The 13,489-nt window shown below is 47.5% G+C and overlaps 1 protein-coding gene across 13 annotated transcripts in view; it reads left to right on the top strand.

The window, feature by feature from the left end:
- Nucleotides 1-13,489, top strand: part of LOC120900863 (A disintegrin and metalloproteinase with thrombospondin motifs 1) — a 94,620-nt gene that overhangs the window by 37,202 nt on the left and 43,929 nt on the right. For all 13 annotated transcript variants that reach the window (XR_005739250.1, XR_005739249.1, XM_040308413.1 and 10 more), the window contains exon 5: nucleotides 10,807-10,908. Coding sequence is in view for 11 of the 13 variants with exons in the window: in XM_040308413.1 (XP_040164347.1) it covers nucleotides 10,807-10,908 (102 nt within the window). In the remaining 2 variants the exon portion in view is untranslated. The remainder of the gene's footprint in view (nucleotides 1-10,806; nucleotides 10,909-13,489) is intronic.

Here is a 13,489-nt window from a genome sequence, read left to right as displayed (position 1 = left end):
GACGGAGCCGTGTTACGTTTTTATGGCTCACCATTTTTATGGGGCAATTGAAATTAAAAAAAAGAGAGAAATGAAAATGGAGGGAAAAAAATGGTGCCATCGCCGGTGTGGCCGAGCGGAAGCGGAGGGCTTCAGTTCCGATCGGTGGCGTTTTTCCGACCCTTATGTAAGCTGGGTAGCTTGGAGATTGGGTCTTGGCTAAGGCCCGCGTTTGGTCACCGCACGCCGAAGCTTCAATAATGGGCAGATAATGATCTTTAATTTCCGTGTGTTTTCCGTATGTCCGGATTATGCTCCAAGGTGACATCTGATATGTTTGGGGGGAAAAGCAGTCTATAATGTATGTTCCAACAAAAAAAGGAACGCTATTGGCGCTCACCGTATTGCTTAATGATTCAATATTGAAAAACGTCATGGCCATGTACAGTATTCCATAATTAAAAGCCTGCAACAAGTGACATAATGCCAAATTCCAATTGATCGCCAAGTCGTCGGGGGAAGACCAAACACAAAAAACACATGTCTCACCGTCATGTAGCTAGTAACGTTTCCTATTCCCTGTCATGGAATATGTCAATGGGACACTTGGGTACCTTCCAATGCTTATAGAGCTGTTCGAAACAAGATATACCTTGGGAAAAGGGCCACCCTTGGTGGTTATGTGCCAGTAAGCCAGCGTGAGGAAACACACATTCCACGCCGGACACTCCAAATATGGCTGCTGCTGCACCCGGCGGAAGAAGGAAGCAAAGGAAGCAACAAAACCATACACACACATATTCCCTCATCAGAAAGCAGAAACACTAAACCTTCCGTGGCTCGATGTCATAATCGCGCAGCGCACCATTCGCTTTCGTAATCGCGCCGGCGTAGTCTCATCTGGTCAGCGTCGATGGTTGACGCGGAAAGCAAAAGTAAATCGACCATCTCACGCGCCCCGTTGCAGATGGTTGATCCAATTTTCCCCCGCTCGACAAGCCGGACACACACACTCACACTCAGGCGGACGGCACAAGAAGAAGAACGAGATATGCCGCCCGATTCCGGTTTTCTTAACGGACACGGATGCAAGGTTGGCATTCCCAGAGGGGACTGGCAAATCAAGTTCGTCCTCGAGTCGGCCAATTTTCTTTCCGGGTTGTCTGTGAGCGTGTGTGTGTGTTTCTCTCACTCTCGCTTTGGTTAATCCCATCGTCGACATCAATCTTCATCAGGCAGTGAAGTCCGAAACGAGATGATTTGGTCTGGCCAAGGACTTGGAAGCAGGTGAGAAGAAGGTCCTAAAGACGCCTCGCTCTGACGTCGATTGTCACTCGTGCGCGGCTGATGCCCGTTTGATGAATGTCGGCAGATTAAAAATCTCAAATCAAATTCAGTTCAAACGGTGCGGCAGTGGTCAAGATGCTAACGAAAATGAATGGCCCGGGCGTGTTAGTAGGGGCGAGATTCTGCGCTGCGCACGCGTGTCCGTGTCACATAATGATGGATTGTAACCTTCCGTTCACGCGACACACGCGACACGGCGGTGATGTTTTCCCAGCTTTGCTGAAGACGAAATTATGAGCCGGAGGTATCGACGGCCTTGTCTTCCGTTTTGAAGACATTAGTTTTGGACCGCTAGGACGGCAGGTGTCGGGGGCTGTCATCAATCTGGAGATGACTGTTGTTAAGCTGTCTATTATATGGGGCGGTTTTATGAGTGCGATTAATTTCCCGCAAGGTTGCATTCAACTTTCAACAATAACATTTGAAATGTTAACCTAGGACATGATGTCTGATCCAGTGTATGGACACATCTGCTCAAGATCTACAACACAAAGCAGCATCGCTTGAATGGTCTCCAGATGCATTTAAATCAATTTTAAGATCCTCTGAAAAGAGGAAATAAACCATGACTAACGTCATTCATAATTTGCATAGGACACAGTCATCCAGCAGTACTCTATAAACGACATGAGACATTTTCAATCGCCCCACTGTGAAGGTTCGCTTCCTACGGAGACAACTTGAACAACTTTCCAATCCCACTCTAAAGGGCATTTGCAAGCGCCAACAACAACAACATACAAGCAAACATTATTAGCAAGCGCCAAAAACATACATTACCTCTTGCTTGGTTGGCGGTAATACGACCGTTAATAAATACAACTCAACGGTCTGTATCGAGCTACCGCCGGTGGCCTAATGACATGCAACACAGGGTTTCGAAGGGTTGCAGAAGCATTCTCCTCTATTCCAAGGCTCCAGCTATCGTCGGACCGCATTCACGCATGATTGAGTTGTGTTCCGAAATCGGTTCCGTTTCGTTTGGTTCTGCGCGGTGTGTACTTATGACGGCAGCGCCTACTCCCCCCCCAGCAGACCTTTGTCGACTGCCACAACACATTGTATGTCCCAATGGGGCCTACACAAAAGAAAAGAGTTTAAACAGAGGGCCCCTGCACTATGGGTGACAATAAAATGCTTTTGCAATCGATTTTCAAACAGTAGATCCGGCAGCGGGCGCTAGAATCCCCCCCGTTCCGGTGTGGAAGCCGATGTGGAAAGGTGTCAATGTGGCAGCAGACCAGCCCGGGCTGGATCTTGTCGTCCATTAAGCGTGTTCTGCGCGACAGCATTCCTAATGGCAGCTCGATGGGGCGGTCCAAACCGTGCGTGCATCCATAAATAATGCACGATTCCCACATACGTCCTTGCGACCCGGTATCCAATGTCCAACGTCTCCACACACCACCACAGCACGGTCCGCTGCAGTGCTTCTCAACGCTCTTGACTTGATTCTCTGGTCTTGGACTTCGGAGTTTGCTGGAGTTGCGGTGACCTTAGCACTTGAAATACGCCACTAGAATGCTAGTAAGTACACTGCTTCCCCCCTACCCTAGCGCTAGGAAACGCCCGATAGAACAGGTTTGCCATTTTTCTTGCCCATTCAAACGTTGGCCAAGCTCGCTAGAGAATTGAATAGAATTGCTCATAAATCAATCGCTTGGGCTGGTGCCTTTGCGCAAGTGCCGAGGAGTTCCACCCGGTGGGTGTGTGTGTGTATGTGTGTGCGGAGGAGAAGCGGAAAGAATCAGCACTTCAAAACAGGTGCCAAAGGATATTGGAGCCAAAGAATGGCACTCTCAAGACTCAAGCTAACATTGTGCCCGGGAGATCCCAAAGACCTTGAAGGACGCTTGCTAACCACCGCGTCTACCTTGTAACTCTCTCTCTCGGCCAAGGCAAACGCTTCCGATAGTAACGATTAGAGGACAGCCCAAGTAAGCGAGTGGTTAGCTACAAGATTTGCTACCACAATCTCCCGTCACCTGATAATCCATAATCCTATAATGTATCATGTACATACTGTAGGATCACGGATCAGTACCGATATTCCAGTTCCGAATGACTTGCACGCTGGCAAGATATCGCGTGGGTGCCATGCAAAAAAAATGCTTTCGTGTCTCAAGCTGCGAGATAATGTTCCCTGCTAGGGATAGCCTGCTCGAGCCCCGAGGGCCTGAAAATAGCACCGGCAAGACGTAATGATTGATGGATTCCATGAGTGAAACAAACAACAGCAATTTGAACATTCTTTCGTCCGGTCCGCAGGGTAGAAATCAGAACCGATTAGAATGGGAAGTGCCCGAGGTTCTACAGTTTGGGTGGAGTTACATAACGCACAGCAACGTAGCTTGTAGATATGAGATCTCAGGCTTCGGGGCAGAACGATTGAACGATGCCTTAAGGGGGGAAGCTTAAAGCCCACAACACCACGGTGTTGCCTCCGTAGAACATCAAAGTGACACACGCGCTACTTAAAAATGGCCGACATTGAAACGGAATTGGTGCTACATGCTATTATCCCACCCGGTCCGGCACATACCACCAACACCGGTCAATGTCAATAGCTGCTGCCCACACGAAAGCACCACCTCCGGCCGTATCGATGGCGATGGACTGCGGCACACTTCTCGAGCCAGAGACTGAGCCTCAGTAACTCAGCTGCGGTGATATAGGTGATACAGTAGTTCGGTTTCCTTGTTCTTGCGAGCACGTAATACGGTGGTTAATTACAGATACCCCCAACCCACCTGAACGTGTACGGTGGTGTGGTAGATAGGGCGGTTAATCTGGAACAGCTGTTGACAGGTAGTAAGCGATGGTTAAAAAACACACTAGCTACATTCCTGTGGCAGTAATGTCAACAGGACATGCAACAATATGTTATGGAAATTGAACTGGACACTAATTTTAGGTACCGGGTGCTTAATAATCGCACTTAGAATGACACTACGCAGCAGTTGATCAGCCAGCGGCTGATAAGAATGTGTTAATGTGTCACGCACGATAAGTATCTGTAATGGTGTAAGATAAGCATCTGCAACAGGTGAAGTGTATTATCAGGCTTTTATTGGCCGAACCTATTACTACCGTACTCCTAAAGTGTCACAGCGCGCGTGTGCTAAATCGTTCCATAAACACAAATCAGAAGCGATAAAGCCCCAACTGAGCGACAAAACAATGCTGGGTACACTAAAGCCCTATTTCCAGAAACACGCACATACAGGTTGTGAAGATTGACAGTTTTTTATCTCTCTCTCTTTTTATCTTGTTATTCCGGTTCGTGCTCACACAAATTAGTCGCTCGAGTCTATTTGAGGGGGTTTTGTTTTACACAACAGAGCCTGGTAGTGGTGGTGCTACTACTGCTGAGGCTGGGTCGCGTGGTGGAAACTCTCACGATGCGGTAACATGCGCTTGCAGGGAAGTCTTCCGACTGTGCGGGAAACAACAAAAAATACACGCCGGAGCCATATCGGTAGCCCACTCTGCTCATTCCCATCCAATACCGCTCCGGCAAAACCGGAAGAGCTGTGATGAGTCTATGGCAAGGTGGCAAGCTTCGTTTGCTGCCAGCATCATTCACGTTTCGGAGGAAAAACGAAAGTGTACCATAGAGGGGCGAGATTCTGCGCTGCGCACGCGTGTCCGTGTCACATAATGATGGATTGTAACCTTCCGTTCACGCGACACACGCGACACGGCGGTGATGTTTTCCCAGCTTTGCTGAAGACGAAATTATGAGCCGGAGGTATCGACGGCCTTGTCTTCCGTTTTGAAGACATTAGTTTTGGACCGCTAGGACGGCAGGTGTCGGGGGCTGTCATCAATCTGGAGATGACTGTTGTTAAGCTGTCTATTATATGGGGCGGTTTTATGAGTGCGATTAATTTCCCGCAAGGTTGCATTCAACTTTCAACAATAACATTTGAAATGTTAACCTAGGACATGATGTCTGATCCAGTGTATGGACACATCTGCTCAAGATCTACAACACAAAGCAGCATCGCTTGAATGGTCTCCAGATGCATTTAAATCAATTTTAAGATCCTCTGAAAAGAGGAAATAAACCATGACTAACGTCATTCATAATTTGCATAGGACACAGTCATCCAGCAGTACTCTATAAACGACATGAGACATTTTCAATCGCCCCACTGTGAAGGTTCGCTTCCTACGGAGACAACTTGAACAACTTTCCAATCCCACTCTAAAGGGCATTTGCAAGCGCCAACAACAACAACATACAAGCAAACATTATTAGCAAGCGCCAAAAACATACATTACCTCTTGCTTGGTTGGCGGTAATACGACCGTTAATAAATACAACTCAACGGTCTGTATCGAGCTACCGCCGGTGGCCTAATGACATGCAACACAGGGTTTCGAAGGGTTGCAGAAGCATTCTCCTCTATTCCAAGGCTCCAGCTATCGTCGGACCGCATTCACGCATGATTGAGTTGTGTTCCGAAATCGGTTCCGTTTCGTTTGGTTCTGCGCGGTGTGTACTTATGACGGCAGCGCCTACTCCCCCCCCAGCAGACCTTTGTCGACTGCCACAACACATTGTATGTCCCAATGGGGCCTACACAAAAGAAAAGAGTTTAAACAGAGGGCCCCTGCACTATGGGTGACAATAAAATGCTTTTGCAATCGATTTTCAAACAGTAGATCCGGCAGCGGGCGCTAGAATCCCCCCCGTTCCGGTGTGGAAGCCGATGTGGAAAGGTGTCAATGTGGCAGCAGACCAGCCCGGGCTGGATCTTGTCGTCCATTAAGCGTGTTCTGCGCGACAGCATTCCTAATGGCAGCTCGATGGGGCGGTCCAAACCGTGCGTGCATCCATAAATAATGCACGATTCCCACATACGTCCTTGCGACCCGGTATCCAATGTCCAACGTCTCCACACACCACCACAGCACGGTCCGCTGCAGTGCTTCTCAACGCTCTTGACTTGATTCTCTGGTCTTGGACTTCGGAGTTTGCTGGAGTTGCGGTGACCTTAGCACTTGAAATACGCCACTAGAATGCTAGTAAGTACACTGCTTCCCCCCTACCCTAGCGCTAGGAAACGCCCGATAGAACAGGTTTGCCATTTTTCTTGCCCATTCAAACGTTGGCCAAGCTCGCTAGAGAATTGAATAGAATTGCTCATAAATCAATCGCTTGGGCTGGTGCCTTTGCGCAAGTGCCGAGGAGTTCCACCCGGTGGGTGTGTGTGTGTATGTGTGTGCGGAGGAGAAGCGGAAAGAATCAGCACTTCAAAACAGGTGCCAAAGGATATTGGAGCCAAAGAATGGCACTCTCAAGACTCAAGCTAACATTGTGCCCGGGAGATCCCAAAGACCTTGAAGGACGCTTGCTAACCACCGCGTCTACCTTGTAACTCTCTCTCTCTCGGCCAAGGCAAACGCTTCCGATAGTAACGATTAGAGGACAGCCCAAGTAAGCGAGTGGTTAGCTACAAGATTTGCTACCACAATCTCCCGTCACCTGATAATCCATAATCCTATAATGTATCATGTACATACTGTAGGATCACGGATCAGTACCGATATTCCAGTTCCGAATGACTTGCACGCTGGCAAGATATCGCGTGGGTGCCATGCAAAAAAAATGCTTTCGTGTCTCAAGCTGCGAGATAATGTTCCCTGCTAGGGATAGCCTGCTCGAGCCCCGAGGGCCTGAAAATAGCACCGGCAAGACGTAATGATTGATGGATTCCATGAGTGAAACAAACAACAGCAATTTGAACATTCTTTCGTCCGGTCCGCAGGGTAGAAATCAGAACCGATTAGAATGGGAAGTGCCCGAGGTTCTACAGTTTGGGTGGAGTTACATAACGCACAGCAACGTAGCTTGTAGATATGAGATCTCAGGCTTCGGGGCAGAACGATTGAACGATGCCTTAAGGGGGGAAGCTTAAAGCCCACAACACCACGGTGTTGCCTCCGTAGAACATCAAAGTGACACACGCGCTACTTAAAAATGGCCGACATTGAAACGGAATTGGTGCTACATGCTATTATCCCACCCGGTCCGGCACATACCACCAACACCGGTCAATGTCAATAGCTGCTGCCCACACGAAAGCACCACCTCCGGCCGTATCGATGGCGATGGACTGCGGCACACTTCTCGAGCCAGAGACTGAGCCTCAGTAACTCAGCTGCGGTGATATAGGTGATACAGTAGTTCGGTTTCCTTGTTCTTGCGAGCACGTAATACGGTGGTTAATTACAGATACCCCCAACCCACCTGAACGTGTACGGTGGTGTGGTAGATAGGGCGGTTAATCTGGAACAGCTGTTGACAGGTAGTAAGCGATGGTTAAAAAACACACTAGCTACATTCCTGTGGCAGTAATGTCAACAGGACATGCAACAATATGTTATGGAAATTGAACTGGACACTAATTTTAGGTACCGGGTGCTTAATAATCGCACTTAGAATGACACTACGCAGCAGTTGATCAGCCAGCGGCTGATAAGAATGTGTTAATGTGTCACGCACGATAAGTATCTGTAATGGTGTAAGATAAGCATCTGCAACAGGTGAAGTGTATTATCAGGCTTTTATTGGCCGAACCTATTACTACCGTACTCCTAAAGTGTCACAGCGCGCGTGTGCTAAATCGTTCCATAAACACAAATCAGAAGCGATAAAGCCCCAACTGAGCGACAAAACAATGCTGGGTACACTAAAGCCCTATTTCCAGAAACACGCACATACAGGTTGTGAAGATTGACAGTTTTTTATCTCTCTCTCTTTTTATCTTGTTATTCCGGTTCGTGCTCACACAAATTAGTCGCTCGAGTCTATTTGAGGGGGTTTTGTTTTACACAACAGAGCCTGGTAGTGGTGGTGCTACTACTGCTGAGGCTGGGTCGCGTGGTGGAAACTCTCACGATGCGGTAACATGCGCTTGCAGGGAAGTCTTCCGACTGTGCGGGAAACAACAAAAAATACACGCCGGAGCCATATCGGTAGCCCACTCTGCTCATTCCCATCCAATACCGCTCCGGCAAAACCGGAAGAGCTGTGATGAGTCTATGGCAAGGTGGCAAGCTTCGTTTGCTGCCAGCATCATTCACGTTTCGGAGGAAAAACGAAAGTGTACCATAGCCATAACATTCTGCAATTCCCGGCCACTAGTGCCGTGCCGTGTACCGTTGGTTCCGTTGGCAATGAGGGCGAGGGAAGCAGATTTTGTTATTTGCGGAAGTAGTGGAATGGTTGGAAGTACTGGTTTTTGCAAGTGGGAAGAAAGTAAAAGGCCGTTTTCATACCTGCGGTGCAGGTGCGTCAACGGTTGTTGTTTTTTTTCTCATGGGTAACCATTATGAGAAAGGCAACTAAATGGAGATCTGCATGGCCACGGTTGCCGCCAGCTATACGGGGCCCCCTCATTGAGGTTGGTATGTTACAGCACTGGAATGGAGATGAAATGTATGCAATGCACATTAAGTGGGTTTCGTTTGAACATTTTCCGATAGCAAAACGCGCTGAAACACTGGAACCTACAGTACGCTAATCCGACCAGCTGCCAAAAAGTAAGCTTCGGTTTGCATCTAATTGGCTCCAAACCCGTCATACTAGTGCATACCTCGAGAGCTGAAGAGTTGAGATGCCTTGGACAGGAATCTGAGCCGCGGTCACGATTTTCGTTACACTTCAACCCTACCCAACCAGGCAGTAAAAAGGCAGTTCAATTGTTGATACAAATGTTACGTCGATAGACGTGCGCCCGGTCTCTGCGAGAGAGGCGGATAATTATCATCCCCCCGCACACCCTCCCAGGGGGCTCCCCGGAAGCCCAATAATGCCCTCCGTTAGTTCCGTTCCGACACGACCTGCGCAAACAATTTGCCGCCAATCGCGGTGGAAAAATGGTTCATTGGATAGCGCGCGTTGCAAGACGACGAGAAATGTCAAGTTCACAGCTGATCCCGAGGCTGACTTTGACAGGCCCCGGATGTGGACACACCGGAGCGCTTTGTTGGTGGCCTGTCATATGGGCTAACAGGCGGAAGACGTGCTGCCGTATGACTGGACCGATCGTTGCGCTGATGTTACAAAGTTTGACCGGCGCTTCAAATGAAATGTAGCGGGAGTTACTTTGAGGTACGATTTTAACGATGAAGCATTTGAAATGGTGAAGAAGGAATTGACAGACAGACAGACGGACGGTTCGACAGACCGGAATATTGCAAAAAGTGAAATGTTTCATTTGAATGATGCATTGTTGTGGGAGAGGCTCCATTTAAAGGGGTTTGGATTGAGAAATTCGGTTCACTGAAGTCTTGCTGGAGACATAACAATCAGAAAGCTTTCTCTCGGAAGTCTACATCACACAAAGTAATTCAATTGCTACTGGGTTGTCAGTCATCTCAAATCATTGGAGAGCTTTAAGAGACTCTCTAATTGTATGTACAGAAGGAATCTTATCAGTCGAGTTGGAATTGGAAAATTATTGTAAGTTTTTGTCATTCGTTTGGTAAAGACGTTATTTTAAGTTACGGTTCTGTGCGTGCTACATTAATTTTATGACGCGTATTCAGCGAGCCATAGAACCCAGACGATTCTAAGTACGTCACACAGGGTAATGCCCTTACGTATAACCAACATATGTCTTGTTATCTTGTAGAAATTAATTTTACAAATTAGACTCAAAATTAATGCCACGCTTTGCAAGGTTTGGGGTATAAAACATCTCTTGATGGTCCTTCACGTTATATCGTTTGCCGCTACACAAAAAGCTCGCTGACGTCAAACGTACATCACAAAACTACGCACAAAAGTCACACTGACCAAATGACGGGTCGCCAGATCTCCATCTCTTGTATTGTGGCCAACTAGCTCTTAACAGAAGTCAGTCACTCAGTCAACCGTTTCGAATTACCCAGCGCCCTCGAACGAGATATTTCCGATGTCATTGAGCTGCCAGGAACCGACTCCGGCATCTCCCGTGTTGTCCGCCAGTTTCGTTTACTTTATGCGACCGTGGACATCATAAATGTAACTTCAGCCAACTTCAGTGTGCATGGTGTGCATGATTTGCCCTTCTTTTAAATGAAACCCAAGAAGTCTCGGAGGATCATGCACGGTATTACGCAATAACGATTGAACGACTGTTGGGTTGTTTGAGAAAGAGCTCGAGCTGTCAATGCATCTTGTCGATGCTTTCGCCCCGGGAAAGGTTACCAGTTGCAGTTGATTGGTTTCTAGGGAGTTTGCACTATTACGTCAGCCAGTACGCCACTGTGCAGCATGATCTGTCATGCTCAGTGTTGATAGAATCGTCCTCCTTCATTGGAGAGGAGGAATGTCTTCTCAAACACTGCGTGATTGATTGGAATGGTGAATTCTGCAAGCGGGCAAGGATCAAAGCTCAAACAGCCGATCATATTTCAGCGCGTCTTGTTCAATCCCATATGACATTAACTAATCACTGTTTATTCTTGTACGTTTATTTGCAGGACCCAGAACCAGCCGACTCTTTCGGCGACATCTATCAGGATGAGGGAAACATGGCGGCAGTGCTGATGCGAAAGCATCTGGAAAGTGGAGATCTAATGATGGTGAGTATTACGTTTCGACTCGACTCGTCATTCTGCAATGAAAACCGATGACTATTGGGTTAACGAGCCCTCCATTTGTCTAGTGCTCGCCACCAATTGTAGTCTTCACGATTGGTACATTTGGTAATGGAGCGCTTAGATTGCTATAATTTAGCTCAATATCGTCTCAACGCTTCCAACTCTAATGGCTCCTCCGGTCTATTTGAAACCACAATACAGAGCTCTTAGTGCGTTATATCATAGTGTCTCTTGTTTCGCTCGAGTTGATTTGTGTGTCGTGAAACAGCCTCCAAGCTGCAGATCATAATCAAACCGGAGCAGCAGAAAGCCCCAACTGACTCACGAAATCGCCCAACCCAACGTTGGTCCGCTCGCGGTGAAACGTGAAACGGTGGTCCGCTCGAGACTTCCAAACAATTCTCACGCGCATCGCCTGCAAATGATCCACCAAAACGTATCCTTGACCTAATAGTTCGGACCAAGAAGTCGGTCTTTCCGGGACGGTGTGTACAAAATGTTGGCCGACCTTTTTTTTCTATATTATTTCACTCAACTTCCCATCGCGGCAATTACCTCCGTTGCGGTGCGTGTGAAACTACAAATTATTCTGCTGACCGCCCCGGAACTAGCCATTCTTTTGCGCTTCGATCCTCCGAACGGATAATGGATCGATCGGATGTCTCTCAAGGGCGGGTGTCATGATTACGTGTTTTCGGGCTCGGGATGTACCCTTTGATGAAGCAATTTATCGTGCCGAAAGCTAGGGGTAGGTCTGCAAAGGTGAACCGTTTAGCGGCACTGTATGACGATGACCTGGGATGGCACGGGACTTACAAACGGATGAGTCGGCGTTGCATCTGACCTTCGACCGCAAGCCCCAATGCACTGAGAATGGCTTCGCCAGGGCTCACATTTCTTTGACCGAGCACAAGATAAGCGGCCCGACTGCATCGCATCGCGTATTATGCATTATGGACAATACGTCGGGGAAGCGACAGATGATTAATTGCATCCTTCTATGCGCCGGATGGGGGGGAGGACTGCCTCGTTTGCCAATTGCCAGCGCCATGCTTTCCTTCTTCTCGCCCGCCGTTGACATTGGCTGACCTCAGGGTCGCGTAACGACTGTCTCATTTCCCTTTCGGTGGAGTAAACGTTGATTAATGGAACACGGTGGCGCGCGAGTTTGCGTGTCGATAATAAATTCGTACTCATATTTCTCTCACTTAGCGGCTGGCGTCCCGGCTCGTTAAGGCCATAAATGATGATAAACGAGATGGGACTGTTTTGGGGTAGGCTTTCGAAAGCATTATCGCCACAGACGGGGTTGATTTTGAGCATTTTAAATGAAACAAATAGATTTAAAATCACTCACGTGCAACGATTACGTCGCACACCGGCCAGAAGAGATTGGTGCACGTAACAGTGAGTCGCGCTGAATACTGTATTGAGCAGTCGCGTGGCTTAAAGCACACCGCGCAACCACTTTCACTGCATTGCTTTGATGAGGTAAATTATTTTAAACTGCATCAACAATTGAAAATATTTCATTTGAAGATGCTACAAAAGAAGGGATCTATCTAATATTACAATATCTATAATAATTTGAAAGACTTTCAACAAAACAAATTGCACTTTATTAAGCTTTTCGCTACTAGCCCTAGACTTTGTTACATTAAAATGCCCGTTTCAAATTTAAAATCCTGTTGCACGATCGCACAAGTTCAAGTTTTGCACTATAATCACGTCTTTTATTACAATATCAATAGCTCAAAGCAAATAAATACGCGTTTGACGCTTGAAACGACAGCAGTTAACATCACTTTAAAATTATATACCTTTCAATTAAAGCAAAGCTGTGACTGGACGCTTCTTTTTTAATAAATAATTTTCTCGTCTATCAAACTGTCCCATCCGCTCCAGCAGGGCGAGGGAATGACGACGTGTACATAAAAACAGGAAATAAACCGTTAAATACATTCACATTTATGCACATTGCGACCCAGTGCGCATTGCCGGTGAGCTGTCGATGGGGAATGTTTACCTGCGCTGCTGCCGCGCTTAGATCGACGCGTGATGGGCGAAACGTGATGAATATTCAAAGATCGTGCCGAATGACACCGTGGAGGCCAGATAGATTCCCAGCCACATAGGCACATGCATCGGGTAGGATTCAAGGACTGGCAAAACATCTTCATCTGCCATTTTTTTAATGGAATCCAAGGAAGGGAAAGGAGCTGGCTGAATCGGGTGAAAAGAAGCGATTACGGTTAAGGTGAAAAATAATAAGCATAGAGCCGGGGAGTGTGTGTTTCGATGGAATTTGATGAAAAGGCATATTGCTTCAGATAAGACTGCGGAAAGCGAATTGCCAATAGAAAGATGATTCATGTTCGGTTTCACATGTTGCCCGCTTCTCTTGCGTTGAAGTCTCTCGTGTACGCAAACGCAATTGCATAGGAGAGGATGTGGTTCAGTACAAACGCTTGGGTCCATGACATTATTTTCACACACAAAAACGCACATGTTGTCAGAGCCGAGCCAGTGCAACCCCGCACCCGGCCCGCCGGTATGCTAATTG

This window comes from Anopheles arabiensis, chromosome 3 (genome assembly GCF_016920715.1).
Source record: "Anopheles arabiensis isolate DONGOLA chromosome 3, AaraD3, whole genome shotgun sequence".
Taxonomy (NCBI): domain Eukaryota; kingdom Metazoa; phylum Arthropoda; class Insecta; order Diptera; family Culicidae; genus Anopheles; species Anopheles arabiensis.
Note: the sequence above shows the minus strand (reverse complement) of the source record. Positions and strands in the feature narration are given on the sequence as shown.